General features: G+C 32.7%; 2 protein-coding genes and 1 long non-coding RNA gene across 3 annotated transcripts; 2 read left to right on the top strand and 1 right to left on the bottom strand.

Moving 5' to 3' along the window:
• Positions 1-528: 528 nt before the first annotated feature.
• On the bottom strand, positions 529-2,466 carry LOC148272312 (uncharacterized). The gene is made up of 3 exons (XR_015824876.1): positions 2,418-2,466; positions 679-737; positions 529-609 (listed from the first exon to the last, which is right to left on the bottom strand). It is a non-coding gene; the product is annotated as an uncharacterized LOC148272312 (long non-coding RNA).
• Positions 2,467-6,409: 3,943 nt separating this feature from the next.
• On the top strand, positions 6,410-7,234 carry Pfdn1 (prefoldin subunit 1). Its single transcript, XM_088240214.1, has one exon. The coding sequence runs from the start codon at positions 6,583-6,585 to the stop codon at positions 6,955-6,957; it is 375 nt and encodes a 124-aa protein (XP_088096340.1). The 5' UTR covers positions 6,410-6,582; the 3' UTR covers positions 6,958-7,234.
• Positions 7,235-11,098: 3,864 nt separating this feature from the next.
• On the top strand, positions 11,099-24,522 carry LOC148272310 (uncharacterized). The gene is made up of 6 exons (XM_088240215.1): positions 11,099-11,565; positions 12,987-13,608; positions 17,380-17,578; positions 19,174-19,260; positions 21,098-21,247; positions 23,479-24,522. Exons 1-6 carry the CDS (start codon positions 11,428-11,430, stop codon positions 23,621-23,623), a joined length of 1,341 nt encoding a protein of 446 aa, XP_088096341.1. The 5' UTR covers positions 11,099-11,427; the 3' UTR covers positions 23,624-24,522.
• The last annotated feature ends 489 nt before the right edge of the window (positions 24,523-25,011 follow it).

Raw genomic sequence — 25,011 nt, 5'->3', positions numbered from 1 at the left:
CTTGCACATAAAAAACCAAATGTACGTTTTTGTTTAAATTTATTGCAACAGAGAGGGAAAACATTATTGAGATGGGAATATGGAAGTCTAGGCATTTACAGGGCTTATGACCTGTCATTGGCTGGTTTGAGTGGCCACTTTACGCACTGTGTAACATTCACCATTCTGCCCAAGTTTAAACATCCACATTTCCTCAACTCTTCCATCTGTTGACTTTTGTGAAGTAAAGGACCTGAAACCTTTATCACGCGGGTGAGATTCTTTTTTACTTCACAAAATTCAACAGATGGAAGAGCTGAGGAAATGTGGATGTTTAAACCTGTTTAAGCCCTGTAAATGCCTAGACTTCCATATTCCCTTCTCAATAATGTTTTCCTTCTCTGTTGCAATAAATTTAAATATGAATAACTCCCTAGGGAGGAAATCCAGCCAGTCTGCAAGCATTTGGACATACTCAAACATTGATGTATTTTTTTGTATCTAAATGGACAGTACATTCTGTAAATAAAAATGATGTTTTTCTTACCCGGTTCATCATCTTGATCAGTATCTATTTCTTCTTCCAGAGACCTTACTATTTGCTTCATGGCATTGTGTACCTTCTGGGATCTGGTGAAAAAATATTCTTATTTATTTGTAACGGGCAAAAGAAATATTTAAAAAAAAAACAATACTCACTCGTCTATTTCTAGTTGAGAAAATCCAACGAGACATTCCTCCATTGGATCTTTCTGGGCCTGAAATAGAGTTTAATAGTATTTTGAGTATGTCCAAATCTTTATGGGAAAGGATTACCACGAGTTATTGGGATAAAAATTTATTGCAACAGGGAGGGGAAACCTTTTTGAGAGTACGGAAGTCAAGTCACTTACAGGTATTATGAACTGCCATTGGCTGGTTTAAGTGACCGCTTTACACTCTGCGTTACATTCACCATTCTGCATAGGTTTAGCAATTACGCAAACTTTCGTACCCAGAGACATTGGGCTCCTCGGACAATATATGATTTACCGACTGTTTTACAAAATTTCTAAGACGGCGATGGGGTATGTCAGATCATTAGCTTGTTGGTAGACAGGGAGAACCAAGTCCGACCGGACAGATCCCCAGGGTAAGCTTGGTTGCAACTGTTTGATGACCAGAAGGAATTTGAAGGAATTTGAAACTACGAATTTCTTTCGATTGTATTTTAAAAGAATAAATAAAATCACTTTGTTTTTTGAACCACTTATTTATTATCACAACCGACTAGTTTCGAACACTCAAGTTGCCCTCTTCAGGGGGCAACTTGAGTATTCGAAACTATTATTATATAATGACTAAATATACATACATAAAAGAAACAGTGAACAGTGGGTGTCGAAAAGGATAGAGGAGGGGGTAATTGTGTTTAAGGAAGGGTTAGATTTTACAGGGAAAATATTAGAAATAGGGCTTTGACTAAAATTTAATTGATTATTTATATTGTTTAAATTGTTTTTGACGGCTATTTTGATTTCGAGGATTTCCAAATTATTTAATTGTTGAGTTTTATTATTAAAATGTAATATGTGAATTCCATCTTCAAAATTAAATTAATGGTTATTAGATAAAATATGTTCAGCAAATTCCGAAAAATTGTTATTGTTGAGACATCTCTTCTTTTGTGACATCGACATGTGTTCTTTTATTCTAATTTTAAATGACCGTGATTTTTTTCCTATATAAAATGCTCCATAATCGTGGCAAGTTAGTTTATATACCCCCGATTTTTCTAATCTGTTAAATAATATAACAATGAACCACAAAGTTAGTGCTACAAACATCCAAAATATTATTTCGATTGTTAAGCGGTATTATTAAAAACCCCGAAATTATGCGGAGCATTAGCTTTTATGCTCCGGATATTTACCTTAAACAGCGTCAACATAGACTGTTTCACATTCCAATATACAGGACCAACCTGCCAATGCCTGTTGGAAAGGTTATCTCTATGTTGAACAATATTACTATGGACTTTGACATTGTTCACGTCTCTGAGGGAGTTTTTTGTTACGAGAACCTCTTATTTTTTTAACATAATATTATTCTAAAGATATTGTTACGTGTTATTTTTATATATACCTAATTCTATTGACTTTTTATTATTGTTTTTATTTCTATATGTATGAATTAAAATATCCTATTTTGTAATGTACATATATATGAATAAATAAATTGAGATCTGAGGCATCACCATCACTGGGCGTTCCATACCAACAACCCTTTTAGACATTTCACGATTTTAAAGACACCCTGATTCAGACATGAACATGTAACAGATTAAAACCTATCAAGCCCAATAGAAAATCATAGTTCAAATTGTTATTGTACTTCAAAAAATAATATGCAATAAAATAATTAAAACTGTTACAATAATTAGAACATTATATACATACCTTCCTTCTAGCCAGTTCCTTTTTCATTTTCATCTTCTGTTGTTCTAATAAACTCAGGAGTTTTATTTGTTCGAGCTGAGAAAAGAAAACTTGTATAAGAAATTTATAACCTTGTTTCATTTTAGTTTTTCAAATTTAGATTGACATATTACGACCAGTTCGCCGCGTACTTAGGCTTTCTTCACATATTTCTCCTTGCTGCCTGTGTAAAATCCAGAAGCGTCCATAGGAAAACAAAGATCACTGTGTACAAGACCATTATTAGGACTGTATCGGTGTACGAATGCGAGGTACTGACGCTGGCAGTAAGGTCCGCTGAGATGCTGGACATATTTGAAGAGAGTTCTTCGCCGAATCCGTGGTCCCGTGAAAGATGGAGAAGAGTGGCGCATTAGGCAACATAGTATCTCAACACGCATAAAGCTGGCCAGATCGAGATGGGCTGGACACATACAAAGAATGCCTGATGCATGAGTACCTACAAGAATTTTGTCGACATCCATAGGGTAAAAGTGGGATTGGAAGACCCAGACTGAGGTGGGAGGATGTCTTAAAAAAGATGCAACACAGCTTCTACAAGTTGCAAATTGGAAAATGGCTGCTGAGGACAGGGCAGAGTTGTAGGCAAAAGTTGAAGGAAGCCTAGGCTCAATTTAGGCTGTAGCGCCATCGAAGAGGTAGAAAGATTACAACGTAATTGGAGAGTATTTTAGAGAAAGGAAAATGGAAGTCTAGGTATTTACAAGGCTTATTAAGGCTTATTAAGGTTGGTTTAATTGGCCACTTTATGCACTGTTAGTAAGCCAGGTATATAGGAGCGTTAGGACTATGAAGTACATTGAACAGAAGTGAGAGGGCGTGATAGTCTCTCCGCTGTCTAATTTTGAGCCATTTCAGTTGCCTACGATAATCAGAAATGTGGTCATATTTCCTTAGACCAAAAATGTACCTTATGCATGTATTCTGAAGTCGTTCAAATTTATCGAGTTGCTCACAGCTTAAATCAGTCATGGAAACAGCGTAATCTAGAATGGGTAGTAGTAATGCTTGTACAAGGGTGCATTTAGTACTAATGGGTAAGAATTTTTGCAACCTTCTAAGTGAGTGTAGACTGAAAAATATTTTGTGGCTTAATTCATTAGTATGAGCTCGCCAGCAGAGATTTTCATCCATTTGTACTCCTAGATTATTGCTACTTCTTTGTAAAATACATGTCTGTCTTTATTTATATATATGTATGTAAAACATGTAAAAGCCTAAAAGGCATTTGAATAAATAAATAAATAAAAATAAATAACATTCTCCAGTTTGTAAGCCAAAATTTCCATGTTTTCTTTGCAAAAATGACATCATCATAATTTTTATACAATGAACCTGTCTACAAAAATTTAGACGTACTCAAAATATGATATATTATTTATTACCTTCTTCCTTGGCAAGATAGTTGGCCTTCTCTTCTTCATATCTTTTGACAAACAGTGGCATTGGCAGTTTACCTGTGAAAATATATTCCCTTTAGTCGACTTATTGGTAATGAAATATTTGTCAAAATTTGTACTTGAAATGTATACCAGTGTGGCGTAGTGAATGGATAACTTTATACCTTCTTCTTCTCTGGTCTCAATCCTGGGATTGGCTGGCAGCAATTACATTCATTCTTCTCCTTCATTCCTCCCTGTCTTGTGCGGCTCTTTTAAAGTCAACATATGATGAGCAGCGCACGTCCTCTAATAGGTCCTCCAGGAACTCTCGGCGTAGGCGTCCCCTAGAATTTGTCCCCTCGGTCATCCCCTCCAATATGACATGCAGGAGGCCTTCTTGACGTATTACATGGCCGATCCATCTCGCTCGCCTTTCGGACAAGGTCCTGAGCAGGTGCTTTCCACCTTCGATTCTTTGGAGAACCTCCTCTTTTGTAATGTGGTCTCTCCGGGAAATTCCTAGTAGTATTCTATAGGACCACATCTCAAAAGCCTCTAGTCTCCGTTTATCTCTTTCGGATAGGCACCATGTCTCACAGCCATACATCAAGATACTCCATACATAGGTCTTGATTAGGAGTATTCTTAGTTTTAGGTCTATATTATTTGATTAAATTATTTTTGACCTTTTATTAAATGCAAGTCTAGCTTGATGAATACGGCTGTCGACTTCACTCTTAGACCGACCGTCCCACGTTATTTTGCTCCCTTACTTTATACCTAAGTATAGATATATGTATATAGGTATACATTTTTTTTTCTTTTTCGGAAATGATTTTTAGCATTTGAGCAAGTATATAATTCTTATTTATTTAAATTATTAATTTTTAATTACTTTTTGCAAGTTTTTTTCATTTTATTATTATTTACACTTATGTAAATACTGACTTGATACTTTTAACACAACTTTTTAACTTTGATTTTAAATTTAATTTTGAAACTACACTACTTTAATTTCGAACTTGGTTATGACAAATACGGAAATAGCGGATCTCAGATATAATTTTTGTAGAATGCAGTGCCCTACGCACCTTTAGATTAGTCGAGAAAAAGGTAATGATGATGATGATTGATGTGATAAAAAAAACATGCAGTTATTTCTATTAAAAAAAAAAGCAATCTAGAAAAATTAAATCCAGTAAAGATAAGTACAACCCATAGTGAAGTGGTTGGCGCGTTTGCCTATAAAGCTTGAGGTCCAGGATTCAATTATTGGTGAGGTTTACATCAAATATTGGCTTAAAAGTTGATTTCACACTGCAATATTGGGGTACCAATGCAATGCCCTATGCACCACTGAGTATGAATAGAGCAACGATGATGATGGTATTCACGTAGAGATTTACGCAATTCGGATTGCAAAATGTAAACTTTTATTGCTACGCCATTTTATTTTTCATCACAAACTGTAACTTTTCTTTACATTTTCCGAAATTAATATGGAGGAATTTGTTTATGGCAAAATGCTTCAATTATTAACGATTCCAAAATGAGCATAGGTGGATATCGAATGAAAAAACACAAATTTATATAATATAACTACCAAATAAATAAATAAATCATAATTATAATTTACAATATCCATACTGTAAATTTTATCTCACCTTTGGTGTACGCCACGAACATTCGTTTTGCTACCTGTTGATATTCTTCGGTTAACAGTTTCCATTCCAGTTTTGAAAAATATCCACTGATGTTAACGTTTTTTGCCATCTTATGCAATGTAAAATACTATTTACCAAGTAAAACTTTATTCGAGAAAACAACGAAGCAAATTTTACCGCTTTCGGTCAATTATGCCGCTGAAATCTGAAATTGAAAAAAGTGTAGCCAGTACAAAGTCAATGGGGGAAAATTAAATAGAAATAAAGTACTTACCTATTTCATTTACATAATTCGTAATAAACATATCGTATTTAGAGTAGATTTGTTTTCTATTCCACCGTCATTTAATTTTAATGCACATTATCATATTTTTGCAAGTTTCCGATATAATAATAGTATTTTTTTATTGGTATTTTCTTTTATAAACTTTCCTTTACATTTTTATGAACATATTTTTTTGTTAGTTAGGTAAAGTTTTTTAGTTAGAAAACGAAAGTAATAGTAACAATTTTAAAAACGGAATCTTTTTAGTACGAAGAAAGGAATGCTTTCTTATTACTTTAGGTTTTTAACTATTAGGTACTAACGAAATCCTAAAGTAGGCAATAACACGCCACTGACTAATAGAGTCGCACGTACAGAGAAAACCCATTGTATGATTTTGACCACGAAGTTAGCTAAAGCAAAACAACGGGCCGTATTGTCGTTGTTAAACTACAAACCAAACCAAAAATTTGAAACGTTTTTGTTCTATGCAATAGAGCTAAAGGGCTTCTCTAGTGAATTATTACTCAGAATGAAATAATCAAATCCGGCCTCATGGGTTTTGTAATTATGGCCACACCTCGTATTTATTACGAACATTTTTTTTCAAATTTACATTTTTTAAAGTGACAAGACCACAGACTAGTAATATTTCTACATTATCCACAGACTATACATTGTCTCTGGACCACAGTTAGTGAGGTTAGGTTACCAATTGTTTAATTCTGTCAATTCTTCCGATCTGTGGTTCTTCTGAATTCGCCTTGCACCTGTATATTAATTTTCCGTAAAAAGAAGTAATTGGGTCTATTACCATGGCCAAAGCAGTGGATTTGGAACTTCGCAAAGCATTTGTTCAACTGCAAGCAAAAATGGTGGAAACGAGCCAGAAAATTCAACTCATCGATGCCCAGATGCAAGGGCTCAATAGAGTCAGAATGCACGTTGAAATTACCCAGCAAGAAATCAATTCCTTGAAACCGTCCACCAAAACTTATGAATCTGTAGGCAGAATGTTCATTCTAACAGACCTACCCGATGTTAAGACAAATTTGAAAACTCGACAAACTGTGGCCGAAAAGAAAATCAGTGATTTGGAAAACAGCAAAATCTACTTGGAGCGCAACTTAAAAGAAAGTGAAGATAATCTCCGGGAAATGGTGCAGCTCCGAAAAGATCAACCTACATAATTGCAGAAAAAATTAACTCCATACTAAACTTTGTTTGTGATTTACTTAGATTTTATTTTTTCACAAGTTCTTGCTAAAACATTTAGATTATTTTAGTTTAAGTTATTACTCACATTTCTATGTTTTTATTTCATGTATCTTGATGCGTTTTTATGAACAATTCTTAATTCTCTAATGATAAAAAATGTTAAAAATTTATAATGCTTCATCCTATTGCATAAAATTCAATACTAATATTTATTCAAATTTTCTAATTAAAATATGAAAATATAAACTATTTTCTAATTTTATTCAATGTTGCTCTAGGCCCAATATAATGTATGTGTTGTTAACTAGATGTCTGCTCTCGGATAATAATCCTGAATAAGGAAATTAGTTAGATGTAAGTCCACCACGTTGTGAAGTGATTGGCGTGTTCACCTACCATTCCTGGTGTCCTGGGTTTGATTCCTGGCAAGGTGGATGTGAAATATTTACTTTAAAGGTTGTTACTGCAGTATTTCACTGTCCATAAACTGGCACCTGAAGGGTGAGACTAATCACCCTACCTCCATGTTGTAACACATGATTAAAATACGCTGCATTTGTTTTAAGAGTGCAGTATACCTCGCATCGCTGCGTACGGAAAGAGGAATGATAGTGATGGACGTAATAGTTTTTGTTTTTAATATTATTTAAATACGACTAATGACAAGACAATTATAATTTATTTACCCCCGCCCATTGGTTCATAAGGCACTGCACTCTAATTCCATGGTATCGGGATCATTTTTTCACATAGAATTTAAAGTGATAAGTCTTACACTTCAGGTACCAGTCTAGGAATAATGAAATATTTCAGTGACCTTTACAAGGTCCCAATTAAAATGAAACAAAATATGTTTGTAAAACAATATATCTATTTATAATATTTGTACCTTAGATGATGAAACACGGAGTCCACTTTTTGCCGTTTTCTTGAAAAAAGCGCCGAAGTCCACTTTCGTCATAAAAATGCTTATTTCAAGTTGAAATAAAAATCTGAGGTCCACTTTGTTTTAATACAAAAAATATCAGTAGTCCTAGATGCGGTATTTTAATGTGTACTACAATTATCAAAATATTCATTATTTTACATCGAAAATTCTTTATAGGTTGAAATTATCTCTACAATATTAGAGTTTGTCCAAATGTTTTTAGACAAACACTTAAATCTTTATTTATTTATTTGACTTAATATTTAAATTCTCTAACTTCACGAAAATCAACAAATGGAAGAATTGAAGAAATATGGATATTCAAACATAGGCAAAAACGGTGAATGTTACACAGTGTGTAAAGTGGCCACTTAAACCAGTCAATAATAGGTCATAAGCCCTCTAAATGCCTAGACTTCCATATTCCTTTATTTTTTTTATTTGTATTTTTTTAATTTTATTTAAATCTTAAAATAGGGCACACATATCATACATATTGTTATGTGTGTTCTAATAATAACATTGCAAATATATTTAATTTATAAATTGTTTATCACATATGTCTTTATTTAAGGTATTCTCCATCCCTGTTGTAATTTGTTGAAATTTTCTCATTTGGTTAAAAAGTTATGATGTTTTGGAAATTGCATAATCGCAAAATCTTGTTTCATAGATAAATAAAATAGCAATATGTTAGAGAAATTATATGTACTATAAAAGGGAAAGGGGTTGCATGAAATATGATATTATCGGTGGTATGGAGTCCACACGAGGTGAAATATTTCCTTATGGTGGAGAGGGTTCAGAAAATAATTCTGAGGTATCTCTACAAGAGGGGGTAAGGTTATCAATTATCAGTGGCTCTATTCCTTTGCATTCCTCCCAGGCATGGCTGGGTACCAACAGTTTGCAACTCAGAAGAATGGGTTTATAGTGACCCATTTTTTCAGGCTGATAAGAGGTTATATCGAGAACTCTGCCATATTGTAAAGTATACATTGTTATGTTCCTGATGGATATCTCCGAGAGCGTCAGCATAGACTGTTTTACCTCTTGACTTTCAGAACCAACTTGCCTCTGATTATGCCAATAGGAAGAGCTGGCAGGCAGCTAAACATGATCACTGTAGTTCGACATCTTTCACATCAGTGTTTAACAGTGTTGGCGACCTCCGTGGTGTAGTGGTCAAGACGCTTGACTCGCACGGAAGGTTCCGGGTTCGATTCCCGGTGAGAACACAAAAATTTAAATGTGATTTTTCTCAAGCCTGGGTGTTCTGTGATGTAATTCACCACTGTAATTGGGCCTCCTGGCCTGTTGTGGTGCAAAAAAAAAAAAAAGAGGCAAATACTATTGCTATTGGAGACTTTTATGCCTTTATAATATCAAGCCATTGCTTAAGGGTTCCTGGCCTGATATATTGTCTCAATTTAAAGCCTCATACACTTTGTTTTGTTATTTTTGTTCAATAAAAAAGGATTTGAATTTGAATGGGAAAAGGATATAAGAAAGAAGAGAGCATAATGTATTATATTTTATTTTTGACACATTTTCTCAAGTGGCTTTAAAAGAAATTACAAATTATTTATTTATTTATTTAAAACTTAAATTACAGAGAATAAGTACTTTGGCGAAACTTATTGCTAAAAGCAATATCTTCCAGCTAACCAAAAAACAGATTGGTCAAAAAGAAGAGATTGGTTAAAATTTTGTACTAAAAAAATTTCAATATATTAAAAGATTATACCAAAAGATAGGTACATACATAAAATTAAAAAAAACTAATTAATTAAAAATTACCACTGTTATTAGGATATAGGGCTTGCACATATTAACTTAAATAAAATAAAACAGTACATTATGTTATACATGTTAAATGATGAGGAATGTGGAATCAGATTGTGTGTTTGGAAGGAGAGAGAAATTAAGAAGGAAAAACACAGAAAATACATTAAAAAAAAAAAAACTATAATGATACATATTGATGGAAAGAGATATATATAAATTAAAATACATATTAGTTGAAAAATTTGCATATTTGATATTTATTCAAAACTTTCGTACAATGTACAAGAAGGGTTTATTGCTACATAGCAATTTTAACATTGATTGACATTTCATAGAGATACACCATATATGGAGTACCAATGAAGGGCCCTATGCACCATTAGGTGCAGATAATTTATTATTTTGATAATGATATATGATTAACTTAGTGGTAGGTAAATTTAAATTAGAACTAGAATACAATTGAAATAAAAATTAACAAGATACGCTACTATTGGTTTACCAAAACAGTAGAATTATTAGGTGTAGAAAGGGAATGATGACAATGAACTTATTATGATCCTAGTTGAATATGGAATTCTACATTATTACAATTCTATAATCTTTCATTGGTACACCAATGGTTCTTTGGCTATATTACTGCATTGGCTGAAGGCAAAATGGCACCGGGTGTAAGTCCAGGGGCCCAAGGACAAAATCAACAATTCATTTTTCGTCTTATCAAGCAAAGGGTAAATATATTTTTTAATGGTTCTCACTTGCTTAAAATCCATGTCCAGAATTCTGCCATGTGTGAAAGTCAGCTTGAGGAGAAAGACACAAACCACTTTTTTTGGGTGCCCAATAAACGATTGTTATCCTGAACTCCTATCAGACCTCTCCAATGTTAACATTCCACTCCCAATAATACATATAATAACTCTCCTGTCCCAATAAACCCGTGTATAAGACTATGTGTAAAAATCATGTAAGTAATGGAATTATACTTGCGAAAGTCAGCTTGATGAGGATGATTTAAATCATGTTTTTTTTGGATGCTCCATAAACGATTGTTATCCTGATTTTCTATCCGACCTCTCTGATATTAATATCTGATTCCCTATTCATATTCTAACTCTCCTGTTCCCACCCAATAAATATGTATTTAAAATTCTACGTAAATATCTAGTTATTAATGGTGTTAAGCTGTAAATATGTTATATTATTATATGTATATATTATATTAAATACTAACTAACTATTTTTTATTTATATCCCTACAGAGATGAGGTAGAATTTTTTTCAAATTCAGGATTATGGATATTCGAGCGTTTACAAGGCTTATGACCTGTCATTGGCTGGGTTAAGTGGCCACTTTAAGTACTACAACATTCTAAGTACTACACATACAATAAAATAATGTTGACTAACTAACTAACTTGAATATATCATATTACGAGCACGTCATGTGTAAATATGTAAACAAACTCGACACTGGCCAGAACACCCGAGTTGAGAGGTGAAAAGGCCATAAAAAACGAAAAAAAAAAGAAAATAATCATAGAAAAATAATGTTCATCTCTTCACCTGTCACATCTCTATGTTCGAATTCTTCACGTCAAATTCGGTTAAAACTGTCAAAATACTGGATACCTGTTTGCCATCGAAAATTAAAATACATTTTTACGATTAAATATCAAAACTTTTTTTATAATGTTGAATTCTCCGTAAAATATTAAGCTTCGAGATGAATCTAAATTTCGAAACAATCTGCAGAATATGTTTAAAAAACGGCGTTTTAAAGTCATTATTTTCGACTGCTCGCAAAATCGACTCCTTAAAAGTAGAATGTTCTGTGATGGTGGCTTCTTGTGCTTCAGTAACGGTACAACGAAATTTAAAATTTATTGTAGTATTTGGTAATCTAGTCGCTGCTATTTATATTCATTCATAGTAATAAAATGTCAAACATGTTGTTAGTTATCAAAGCATCAAACCTAAAACCGATAGTCCCCAAGCGATGTACAGTCCATTCAAATCAACACAAAAAATATTTCATATTACATTTTTTGTCTTTTACAATAAATGTTTTAAATGTTAGGTTTCATAATTCGAATGAGTAAACACTTTGATAATCCAAAGGCCCTTATTTCATTATATTATACATTTGTCAGAAGCCATTTGGAATACGCCTCTCAGATATGGAATCCCCAGTATGCCATATATATAAGTAGAATAGAAAATATTCAAAACAAATTTATAAAGTACCTTAAATACAAAACTGGTATTTCTTATGTATCTACTCTCACTGCCTCCACCTTCCATGGAATCATTTCTCCACAATACCGCAGAGTGTGTGCGGACCAACTACTGCTTTACAAAATTGTGACAGGAATGGTTGACTGTACAGAGCTGCTTGGTTTAATAACAATACATGTGCCAGCCAGGATTTGTAGACGGTACCACCTGTTTCATGTACTAATAAGTAAAACATTGTATGTTAAAAATGCTTTTTTTCGTAGGACTTTTTCAATGTACAATACAAAATTTAAAAATATAGATTATACAAACATCACTCTGTCAGATTTAAAATTTACACTAAAAATTTATTATGTAACTTAGTAGACATTATAATAATAAATATGTACATCTCCCCCCCCCCTCCTTATCCTCTCTTCAAGCATTTTTGTCCTTATCCCGCCCAATTTACAGTAACTTAATGTTCTTAAAATTAATATTTAAAAAATCTTTGATTATTGAGTACTTGAAAATAACATTTTTATATGTATAAATTGTATGTATTTATTTGATATGTATTTATTTGATATGTAATATATATTTTCTTTACTAACTTTGTATACTATGTGGAAATCTGTTATTAGTTCTGAGTTTATACACTATATCTGTTTGTTTACTAAAAATATGTATGTAGAACTGTTGATTTCCCTAATAAAATAAAATAAATAAATAAATAAAATAATTCTTACAATGGCATGGCCTATCTGCGCGCGTACATTTACAAAATATAATAATTGAAGGCTACTAGAAGCATTACAAATGAGATTAGACTGCTTCGAAGGCTACTCATCTCGAAGCAGTCTAATCTCATTTGTCATGTTTAGGAAATGTCCAAGTCTCCGAAGCGTTTGTTGAAACTAGTTTAATCAGTGTTTTATATAATGTGGTCCTTGTTTTTCAGGATAGTAGATGCAACTTTAATTTCTTAATGAGGCCAAAGTAACTCTGGTTAACAACACAGTTTAATATTGTTTAAAATATCCCACAACATTTATTTTTTAATTTCAGGTGAATAAAAATGACGGCCTTCCGGAAAAAATCTGCTCCAAGTGTATTTCGAATTTAAAAACGGCATTTTCATTTAAACAGCAGTGTGAAAAATCTCACGGCATTTTGCTAGAGGCTCATAAATCTAAAATATCCGAAAGCAAAGATGATGTGATTAAGAGAGAAGATGGCACTGAAGATAGAAATATAGATGTACTTATTCCTGACAGTGGGTTAGAAGAAATCAAAGAAGAGTTGAAAGAAGAAACCTCGGAAGATGAATACCAAGTACTTTCACAACTAGGCTTCCTAGAAAATGCCGATGATTTTGATTATGTCGAGCCGATTCATGTTAAGGTTGATGTCAAATATAGTGTTGATGCAGAGCCAGTTTGCAAAAGGCCTAAACGACAATCCAGAAAGATAGTTGACAAAGTCGCTGACATTCCTACAGTAAAGAAAATTAAGAAATCACAAGTGACTGAACATCTGCTCGGTCTGGACGTCAAGAGCATGAAAACTGAACAAGGGAATTATCAATGTAACCAGTGCCCTAAGGCCATCAATAGTAAACGCTCATTTATTCGTCACTTGGAGAGACATCTTGGAATTAAGAGCTTCTTTTGTCAAATATGCCAGAAATGTAAGTACATATTTATTTATATACTAAACGGTATAAAAATCCCTTTACTTTTCTTTTATGTATTTAAAATACATACAAAATATTTAGATATTTATTTACTTACAGGGCAAGATCATTAAATATACTTGCAGAGGAGTATTTTTCTTAAATGAAATGAGTAAAGTCAACAAAATGTACAGTCAGGAATAAAACATAATTCAGGAAGAAGTTCAAAATTACATTCACAATTCTTTTTTGTTATATTTTTGTTCATTGAAAACACTATTTATTTTGTAATTTTAGTAATATTTACTAAGAGAATTTAGAAAGGACATCACTGTAAGATGTCACTCCCCATTACTATTATTATGGATAACTTATATAGTGCCATTATTGTACCTCAAGGGCGCTTTATAAAGTGATTCTGTGAATATTGATTTTAATTTGACTTAAAATATCATTAAAACATATAAGTAAAACATAGTAAAACACTTAATTTTGTCATCATCGATCTACATATTTAAATGATTTATAGAACAGGTGGGTTTTAAGTTTCTTCCAAAACATCACCTCATTCTCACAGTTTGGCACTTCTGCTGTGAGAGCATTCCATGTTATAGGTCAGAGGTCCTGCAACCGCAAATGCTCATTCACCGAATTCAGTGGTTACGTATAGGTATAATAAAATATCTTTTCCCATCGCCGTAAATGTAGCTGATCTAAGTGTAAGACGTCTATCAGCTAGTTCATCTGGAATGCATGGTACATACCTATTCTATTCAAAGGAAGATAGTGTTAGCAAATTTATTTATTTCACATAAAACTTTTTATTTTTTCTTTTATATATGAACACCTCAACCCGTGTCGAGGCATTCATTATTTTTATATTATTTTCTAGTATATAATAAATCTATATAATTTAATAAATAACACTGTATGGAAGTAAATATATATTATAAATACGTAAAACCCCATCTTTACGTTTATCAAGGGAACAAGAAAAAAAGTGGAAAACTGAGGATAACGCTAAAGTGAAGAAATGAATAATGTATGGAAAAAATAGGAATTACATAAAAATAAAATCATTTTTTACACTGTAGTGTACATATACTTCCAGAAAAATGCTAAAAACGGTGATAAGTGGAAATTATCCATATTTTTTTACCTAATGATTTCACTAAAAATATTTTTAAATTTTTCAAACAATATTATGTAATCTGTTTTTTTATTTGATTTAAAAACAGCATGTTAAAATTATTTTATATGTAAATAAAAAAAACGAAAATAGAATGTTTAATTTGCATACAATTACATAAAATGGAGCTGGGCTGGTCATATAGCCAGAATCACAGACTCTAGATGGACCAAAAAAGTCCTGGAATGGCGACCCAGAACGGGTAGAAGAAGTGTCAGCAGGCCTCAGACAAAGTGGTCTGATGACATAAGACGAGTTGCGGTTGGATGCGGTTGGCTCAGGATAGGGAAATATGGAGACTAAAGGGGGTGGCCTATGTTCAACATTGGACAAGAGACGACTGATGATGATAATGATGAACATAAAATAATTTTTCCCCTAAAAGTTGTGAAATTTTATTTATACTGTATCACTTTTTTCTATGGCATCACTAAAAACAACTCTTATATAGATCGCGTTTGAGACATCCTCCATATGCAGAATGCGCATTGGGCACTGCTGCAATGGTTCTCACCTGTTCAGAATCCATGTCCGGGACTCTGCCATTTGCGAATGTCAGCTAGATGAGGAAGATTTAAACCATATTTTTTTTGGATGCCCCATAAATGATTGTTATCCTGATTTCCTATCCGACCTCTCTGATATTAATATCCCATTATCTATTCATATTCTAACTCTCCTGTCCCCACTCAATAAATGTGTATTTAAAATCCTATGTAAATATCTAGTTGTAAATGGTGTAAAGCTGTAAATATGTTTTATTATTATATGTATATATTATATTAAATACTAACATACTAACTTGTACATATTATATTACTAACACATGTGTATATATATGTAAAAAAAAAAAAACAAAAATACCCGACACTGGCCAGAACACCCGAGTTGAGATGTGAAAAAGGCCATGAAAAAACGAAGAAGAAGTATATAGATCGCTACAAAATTTCCACTTTTATGGCAACTTTTTAAACCGCCTTTTTTATAACTTTAAATATTTCTATTGTCATGTTTTAAACATCGCAATTTAATGATATTAAAACTTAATTATTTCTAAACGTTTGTCAACTGTGTATCATGATTTGTACAAGTCAATATGTTGTTTTTGTTCAAATGAACATTTTGGTGTAAAAAGCGAGAAAACATAAAATCGAGGAACGTAAAAACGAGGTTTTACTGTAGCAGACACGAGTTCAAATAGACTGCAGCTTTGGTTTGGTGACTATCTTAAGGCAGTTCTCGGAACCCAAATCCAAAAGCAATTTTTTAACCAATAATTTGAATTTGTGTTTATTTGTATTTAATTTTAAATCCAGAGGTAGTGTTTTAAATTTTGGGAGCAAGGTACATGTGACTCCTCTGACCAAACGATGTTGTCATTTTAGGTGCTAGGAATGGTTGTCTCTTTTTTGATCTTGTTAGCTAATGTACATTTACAAAACAATTTAATCCTGAATATTATTATGTGACAGTTCTATTATTACAAACTATTTCAGTGCTTACAAAATCCAAAATAAACACCATATTTCAATTTTAATCAATGTACGTACACACCATACAATGCAATTTAAGTACATTTTCTCATAAACAGATGATTACAAGATGATTTTGGTTGGTAGAAAGTAATATTTGAAATATTTGTACATGCTATTCAGTATACATAGAATTAAGAATAGTCCAGAAGGAGCGTAGAATCATATTTGAATACATCGGACTGTGTCCAAAAAACCTCCCACTTTCGCCGCGCGCATGCGTGTAGTCGTCGCGTAATATGCCAGATCGTGAAAAATATAATTATAACACAAAAAATGTAAGATATTTTATATTTAAAAAAAAGCAATTTGTTAATTTTCCTAAAATTTTATTGTACATGTGGAAACATTGATTAACACAATAGAGTAGAAAAGTAAAGGGTCATTTAATAAGAGTAATTTAATGAATGAACTTTGAAATTAAAAAATTAAACTAATTTTATTTTACATAAAACGGATATTTTTATGTCATGTTAAATAATATTTAATGTTTTAAAAATAATGCCGGTCAAATGTCCACCACGGCATTGTTTAATCCGAGAGGTCTAATTTTCGTTAGTTCTCTCATTAGATGAGAAAAGTAGTATAAAAAAATTTACTACCCTGGCAGCACTAACTAAATGTCCATTTTGTTTTCTTTGACAATCTGACAGATGGAAAAATAATTTTATTTTTAAGTAATGCATTTGCTACTTACACATAAATGTAATCCCATCCTGTTTCTTTTTGATCCCAGCAGTATTTCTACACTTTAAAACGACACAACTCAGAATAGTTGAATTAAAATCGGGAGTTGCGTACTGAGCAACGTCTACAAAGAAACTAATGGTCAAATGTAAAACTACTCTTTTAGGAGTAGTTTAGTCGCCTTCTGTTTGATGCGTGTATGCGGTTTCTGGACTATTCTTAATTCTATATCAGTACATATTTTTCGAAGAAGATGAGAAGTTGAGTTATAAATGGTCAAGACAGTGTTATCAAATGTTGGTTTCTACCAATCCTGGATATTTCTTGTTTATGTATGTTTTCTAGATTAGATGCAATGAATTGTTTTTTTCTTTTCAGATTATGCCAGGGAGTGGGTGCATATGCAGACACATATACGGCCTAGAATAAGTAAATATAAATGCGACAAGTGCGACAAGACTTACGAGTATAAGAGCTCCTTGACTCTGCATAATATGACACATACGAGAAAGAAACCTCACGTTTGTGACGATTGCGGGAAAAGCTTCCAAAGACTGGACAGACTAACATGGCACAAGTAAAAAATTGAGCTTGGATCAAAACTTGCTCTTTTTTCTTTTCCTTTTCATTCCCTTTTCCTATTATCGTTTAGTACGTAGTTATGTATTCATATTTTGAGTGAATGCGGGCAACAAAATTAAACCAAGCACAGTAATTGCTAATAAAAATACAGTCAAACTTGGTTATTACGAGGAAGACAGGACCGACTAAATTTGCGCGTTATAAGCAATACTCGTTTTATCAGAGGAAGGTTTTTAAATCCAATCGCCATTGCATATTGTCACTATTGAAAATTATAATAAATGCTTACAATCATACCACTTTCTAAATTTCAATTGCAGGTAAATAAACATTTGTATTTTTTTACAATGTTGACATTGTGGATAAGGATAGAAAAACTTTTTACACACTTCAACATTTTTCTCGCAATATTCTATTTTACAAATAATTGTCACTTTTTCACAAATTAAAACACTTCTGCTTGTCAGCAGTCATGTTTACAATTCAAGGGTTATGTTTTAACTTATCTGACATCATCCCCTAGCATTATGCATCAACCATAGAACATAAGAATAAAAAAAACATTTTAAAATCATCCAAAACAAGGATGTCATTCAGAAGTACAAATAAAGTTGTAAATTTTAATAAGATGCCGAGCCCGTACTTACTAAGTTCACAAAGCTTGGATTTTTTACTGGCAATTTCATTCATATGTGTGATACTTTGTCAATGTTGCCAGCGAAAATACCAATTAGATACTTAGACTCTTGCATAGTGTCATAAACGTCAACCGATCCTGATGCTCAGCAGCATCGGTACTAAGTTAGTCCCCCATTTGGATTTTATTACTTAGGTCCTTATAATAATGTTTTGAAACAATTGAAGCGTTTTTGCTCAACTGTTGACAATATTTTTGTTCGGTATGTCCGAGAAGTAACTCGTTATAAAAGTAAATAAATGTATGGAGAATACCACAAACTAAATTATCAATTAATTTATTCTCATTACATCCGAAATCTCGCTATTTCCGTGATCGTTATAACAAAGTTAGACTGTATCTCAATCGTAGCTAGGGTGTCAGTGGATAATGAAGCTTCAGTCTTAATACTTGTGCATGAAAGTGGAACATGGAACTGGTAGAGGAAAGATAAAAGCAGAGTGAATGTGGTAGAAATGCGATCTCTCATACAATCAGGTGAAAGTGCAAGTCTGAAACAAGATAAGATTATGAAAAGAACAGATATTTATGGCAAAAATTAATGGTATTGAAGGATGGGGTTATTAAGAAAGACGTTACGTAATCAAATAAACTAAAATCTCATGTCTGGTACGACAAGAAGGCACGGATGTGAATGACGCTAGGAATGTATGTCAGGATACACGTGGGTGGCGTTCATTCCTCCACCTATCCGTGCGGAGAAATGGCGTGACGGAAGCAGTAGTACTTTGTTTTATTTTCTTTACATTCAAAAATATGTATTGACTGGTTAAAATAAATTTTAGAAAAATTTGTCATATTATTAAATGTTCGTATTGTTTTAAATACGATTTTGTGTAGATCTAAACTTTCTCGTGTGAAAGCTAGAAACCATTTTTTTTTTTTATTTTCAGGAAAATTCACATTGGCTTGAAGGATTACGTTTGCCAGTTTTGCTCAAAACAATTTTACTCACAGAAGAATCTTTTAATGCACATAAAGTAAGTAATATGGTCAAATAAAATAACAGTACTGCTTTATTCTGCGATTATTTACCGTCCATTAAACTAAAACCTCTTAAGTCTGCTCAAAAATTGACTATTAAAAAGCCCTTCAGGTACCCCAGCATCAAGTTGTCTGAGGAATTCAGGGTTTCAAATATACAGCAGTATATTCATAGCAATTATAGTCGGCCTCCGTAGTGTAGTAGTCAAGACGCTTGACTCACACACGGAAGGTTCTGGGTCCGATTCCCGGTGAGAACACAAAAATTACAATGTAATTTTTCTCAAGCCTGGGTGTTCCGTGATGTAATTCACCACTGGAATTGGGCCTCCTGGCCTGTTGTGGTGCAAAAAAAATATGTAAATAAACAAAAATACTAATAATTTTTAATATTGTAAATTATTCCGCTACATCCCAAAAGGAACACTCCCACGCTACCAGGGATGCTATTCTGAATCGTCTCACGGGGTAGAGAAGATTTGTACTGTAAATGTGCATCGGGATTTTTATTTTTTGCATACGACTACGCTTTTAAAAAAAAAAATCTATTATATACTATTTAAGCGTGTCCAGATATTTATTAAAATTTATTTATGTTATAATTTTTATTTTTCGCATTCTTTAATAATATGCATGCTTCCACTTTCTTGGCCTCAAAGAGTTCAGGATACGTTTTTTTTGTAATGTGTATTTTTATATGAATAAATAAATAAAATTAAAAAATATTTAAAAACAATATCCTTAAAAACCTGTTAGGGTTATATAAGAAATATGACGCTTTTTTAATGTGGTAGTGTTGTCTGCTATTATAGTATGTCAGCATTTTTGGTTAATGTTATGTCATTGTTTTGTATGTTTCCAGTGCCCTTTTGTGTACAATTTTTTGCTTCATATTGCCACCCTATTGATTAAACGACAAATTACATAAAAAAACAATTTAATAATTGACATTTTATATTTCAACATTATAAAACTGAAAAACCAATATATTAAGTTTTTTGAGTAATGCTTAAGGTCGCAATAATGTTCTAAATGAAAGTCATAATGTTCGAATTCAAGTGTTCGTATTTATTTTGTGACATAAAACCATGATCTGGATTCAATAAAAAAATAATAAAATAGGTTTTTATGTGTAGACGCGATCCAGAGAAATCTATTACATTAAAATGTAGTAGATAAAGGAATTGTCACGTTTTTTAATAAACCATTATTATTATTTTTATATATAGTTTTCTCATCAGGAATTGAACCTGGAACTTGTGGATTTATTGTGGATAACTTATTTATTGTGGATAACTTATATAGCGCCATTTTCGTAATAAAATAAATAAAATAAAGATGTGAGGATGGTAACAATAAAAGCTGTAAATTTGTGTTCCCAGCTATGTTGATTGTGATGCATATTTTAATAAATGAATAAGTTTAGTATTAAATCATATTTAATTATTATATTATATGTTTCTGCTCAACACAGGTTTTTACCTAAAGTGCTGAAATATGTTCTATATTTCTTTAAACTGTTTTTTATGTGTAAAAAAATCATCGCTACATAAACTGGAGAGAAAATGCGGGGATAAGTTTGTATGAAGAAAAGTCGGACCTCGCATCCTCATAAGTGAGCCCCCAAGAACTGGCATTTGTCTATTTGGGAAGTATGTTGTGAACAAAATGGATTCCTATTCAAATGGTTATCTTTCTGAGAAAACACTCTGTAAAAAAGTCTAAATCTGGTTCTTTTTTTTAAAACTGTACCTATGGTGAACATCAAGGATCACACCTCAGTCTGTTACTATTTATGCTGTTCATAAATTATATTTAACAATTTATTTACAGGTATAAACATACAAATGATCGACAGTATCAATGCACAAGATGCGAAAAGCGATTTGTGACTGGAGAATGTCTCAGGATACACGAAAGGCGACATTTAGGGATAAAGAAACATCAGTGTGAATATTGTGATAAATGTTTTGTCACCAAGTCGTGAGTATTGAAATATTGCATAAAAGTAATACAGTTTGTCAACTATCAAATTCTCGACATCTTAGATGTTCAGTTCGTCAGCAGTTCATTTCAGAATTGTGTGATGCTGGCCTGACTCGAGGACCGGCCGAGGGGGTTTTTTATATCACTTTAAAAACAGCACTTCATACTGAAATAGAATGTTGTCAACTTGGAGGAATAAACACAAAACCTTTGGTAAACAAACAACATGTGAGCTAGCAATGTCATTTTGGGCAGATTATTTTACTTTGTTTAGTGTTTTTACTATTAAATACACTTATTCCATAATGAGAAAGATCTGTGGTGTTTTTTAATTTGTTAATAGACTATCAAACTATGTCGTGTTTTTATTGCTGTGATAAGTTTTGTTATTTTAATATTACTCCACCCATGAGGTCATAGGTTGTCGCCGGTAAGTTGTCCTTACATTTAAAAGTAGGGCCCTGACGCGACTAAATACACAAAACGTTGGAAAAAATCGATGCCCAGAAACTGGAAATCTATCACAAAACATAATAACTCTCTAATTGATTGGTTGATTCCCAAGAACTCTTGACATAATTATTGTTTTTCATACATTTTTGAAAAACTTCACCGTACAATTAAACGCTAATTTTTTTTTGCCTCGTGTAAGAAATCATTATTTCATATCCAATTTCAGCAACAGAACTTCCTCATTGTGTTGATAAGTGTATAATTAATAAGTACATTGTATATATGGTTTTGAAAATATAGTTATTGATCCCGGTGAACAAAAAGTTTTTTGAAAAGGCGAGATGGATAATTTGATTATTCCTCTTAAGGCCAGTTTTATAAACAATCTATCATACTTCTTTCAAACAAACATCTATCAAACAGCCACAGGACCACAACCCGATCAATGACAGTGATGTGTTTTATAAACCAACTTTGTTAACTGACGGTCAATGGTAAGTATTTTGATCAAAATTCAAATTCTAGTTGTAATTTCTATGTTGTTTTTCTTCTTCTTTTTATTAGCCCGTTTCTCTCCACTGCTGGATATAGAGGCCTCTTCCAAATTTTTTCATGTTTTTCTGTCCTGGGCACTCAGTTTTCCATGGCCCACGAGTTCGACGACGTCGTCATTCCATCTCGTTTGTGGTCTCCCTACTTTCCTTTTACTTTCGTAGGGTCTCCAGTTTAGTATTATGGGGGTCCACCTATCGACTTCTTGTCTCGCCACATGACCTGCCTACTGCCATTTTTGTCTTCCCACTCTTTCTGCTATATCGGTCACCTTTGTACGGCGTCTTATCTCCTCATTCCTTATTCGGTCTCTTAAGAAGACGCCTAACATTTGTCTTTCCATAGTCCGCTGAGTGCACTTAATTTTGTGAACACTTTTAGCAGTGAGTGACATGATTACAAGACCGTATGTTGCCACCGGCAGAACACAAGAGTTGTAGACTTAGGCCTTTAGATTATTTGGGATTTCCTTATTTCTGAAAACGTGTTTCAGCTTTCCAAACGCAGCCCAACTTAACCTGATTCGTCTAGACAGTTCCGCAGTTTGATTAAATTTTCTCAATTTGATTTTGTGCCCAAGGTAAATGTACTCGTCAACAGCACTGATAGTTTTACTTTCAGTGCATATATTGCTAGGTATTGGACTCAAAATGTCTATATTCATTTCCAGACCGATCTTTCTAGAAGCTTTGTGTAATTCTTTTACCATAGATTCCAGTTCATTTACCTCTTCACTTATTATTACTATATTGTCTGCAAAACGGAGGTGATTTAGATACTTGCCATCTATTTTTATGCCTTTGTTATTCCAATTTAGCATCTTGAAAACGTCTTTTAAGACTAATGTAAAAAGTTTGGAAATATCGTGTTACCCTGTCTTACACCCTTTTTGATCTTGATTTTCTCCGTCTTTAGATCGTCGTTTACTTTTACATCCATGGTAGCATTTTCATATACATATTTAGTCAACTTCGTGTATCTAGAATCAATCCTGGCAATATGTTGTTACTAAGCAATATTCCAAACTCCACTATTTAAAGTATGAAAATATGTATATAAGATTGCTGGTAGGTCAATGACCTTTGGTTTATTTGTTTTGTTGTTTGTATGTTTGTTAAAAGTGGTATCGAGATTACTTATGGATGTTTATAAAACCGGCCCTCGAGACAGTAAAAGTGAGCTATGGAAAATTTATTACAACAGTTTGTTTTATTATTTCACAGAGCTCGAGATTGCCATCATAAAATGCATACAAAAGAAAAACCACACGCGTGCCGAGTTTGCGGTGTCAAGTTTGGGAGAACTGATCATAGAAATAGGCATGAAAATACAGCTCATGGATTGCATCAAAATAAAACTCTATTGTGATAGAGTTTGGGAAAATAAACTATAAACGAGGTCTGTTCAGAAAATAATGGGAATTTTTTAATTGTGCGGGTTTGGAGAGTCCGACTGTCAATTTTTTTATTATGTTGGTGTAAATGCCCCTGCAGTATGCTTAAATTTTCGGCTGTATTCATTGTTTAATTTGTCTGTGGCAGCCGCTGGACGCAACTTACGTTAATACCTAATACTTGTTAACAATCATAAAAATGGAAGTTATATTCGCATATTCAAGTTGTGAATTAATTTTTGCCATGTGTGCCTTTATTAAAATACTGTGTATTATGATGTGTTAGACAATTCGTTTGGATTTTATAGAATATGGATGTTAAATCATGGGTAGAATGGTAATAAACCAGCCGATGACAGGTCATAAATAAATACGTACATTAGTATTAATATTTAAATTAAAATACATGTTATGTTTGGTAATGTTCAGCGTAATAACAAAATACATTGCTATCCTACGAGAGAAGTGATGTTTCAGTCTTCCAAAAACAAGAATCCAGGCAACTCAGAACAATCTGTACCATAAAGGACTTAAGATGTTTAATGAGTTGCCAAAAGAGATTAGGGATGCTGGATCTATCGCATCGTTTCGTGGGTTGGCGATGGTTATTGTTAAAAACAAACATCCATTTGGGCAGCTGGAGTGTCATCGGAGAGCGTCTGAATTTAATAACAATGTTTTTTATTATTTACATAAATATATATTTTCGTATAAAGTATAGTTAAGGTATAATGAGTTCTAAATAAATAGCATTACATAAATCCTATAGAATCTTTCTAGACCCTTGTTAATTTTTTTTTTGTTTTGTTTTTAGAAAATCTTATTGTTATAAATGTAGAAATGGTTATTGTTTATGAATAAAAGTTTTGTTGTTTATAGTATTTTTGTTTTATTCACTTTTTAATGGTCGATAGCACAAAAACTACACTTTTAATTACATTTTTAGGAGCACCGCCAAGACAGAAATTTAAATATTTTTTCATTTATTCTTTTTTATAGTATAGATACTAGTCTTGAAGATGTTAAATAAGCGACAAAAATAGTCACTGCTTAATCCAAATTTGCGTATTTAAGTGTCTCGTCTTTTATATCTATAATTAGCTTAGAACCGACCACATGAACAGATCTGACAGTGCAAGGTAAAAAAACACCTAAGCTATGGTTTCCTAAGAAAACAGTGCCGATATCTAGCGGCCGTGATATGCAGTGATGCGGTGGGCCTAAAAAGACAGCCATCCAAATGGTGACCAGAGATCTCAATTTGAAGAAAGCGGATCCGTAATCTAGCAGCCGTGATCACCTAATTTTATCAACTTATTTTTATAAAACTGCAATGGAAATACACAACCTACAATAATTATTA

The sequence above is a fragment of the Micrasema longulum genome, unplaced genomic scaffold (genome assembly GCF_059751315.1).
Source record: "Micrasema longulum isolate JH-2025_06_02 unplaced genomic scaffold, ASM5975131v1 h1tg002383l, whole genome shotgun sequence".
In the NCBI taxonomy this organism is placed as follows: Eukaryota; Metazoa; Arthropoda; class Insecta; order Trichoptera; family Brachycentridae; genus Micrasema; species Micrasema longulum.
This window is presented reverse-complemented; position numbering and strand designations above follow the sequence as displayed.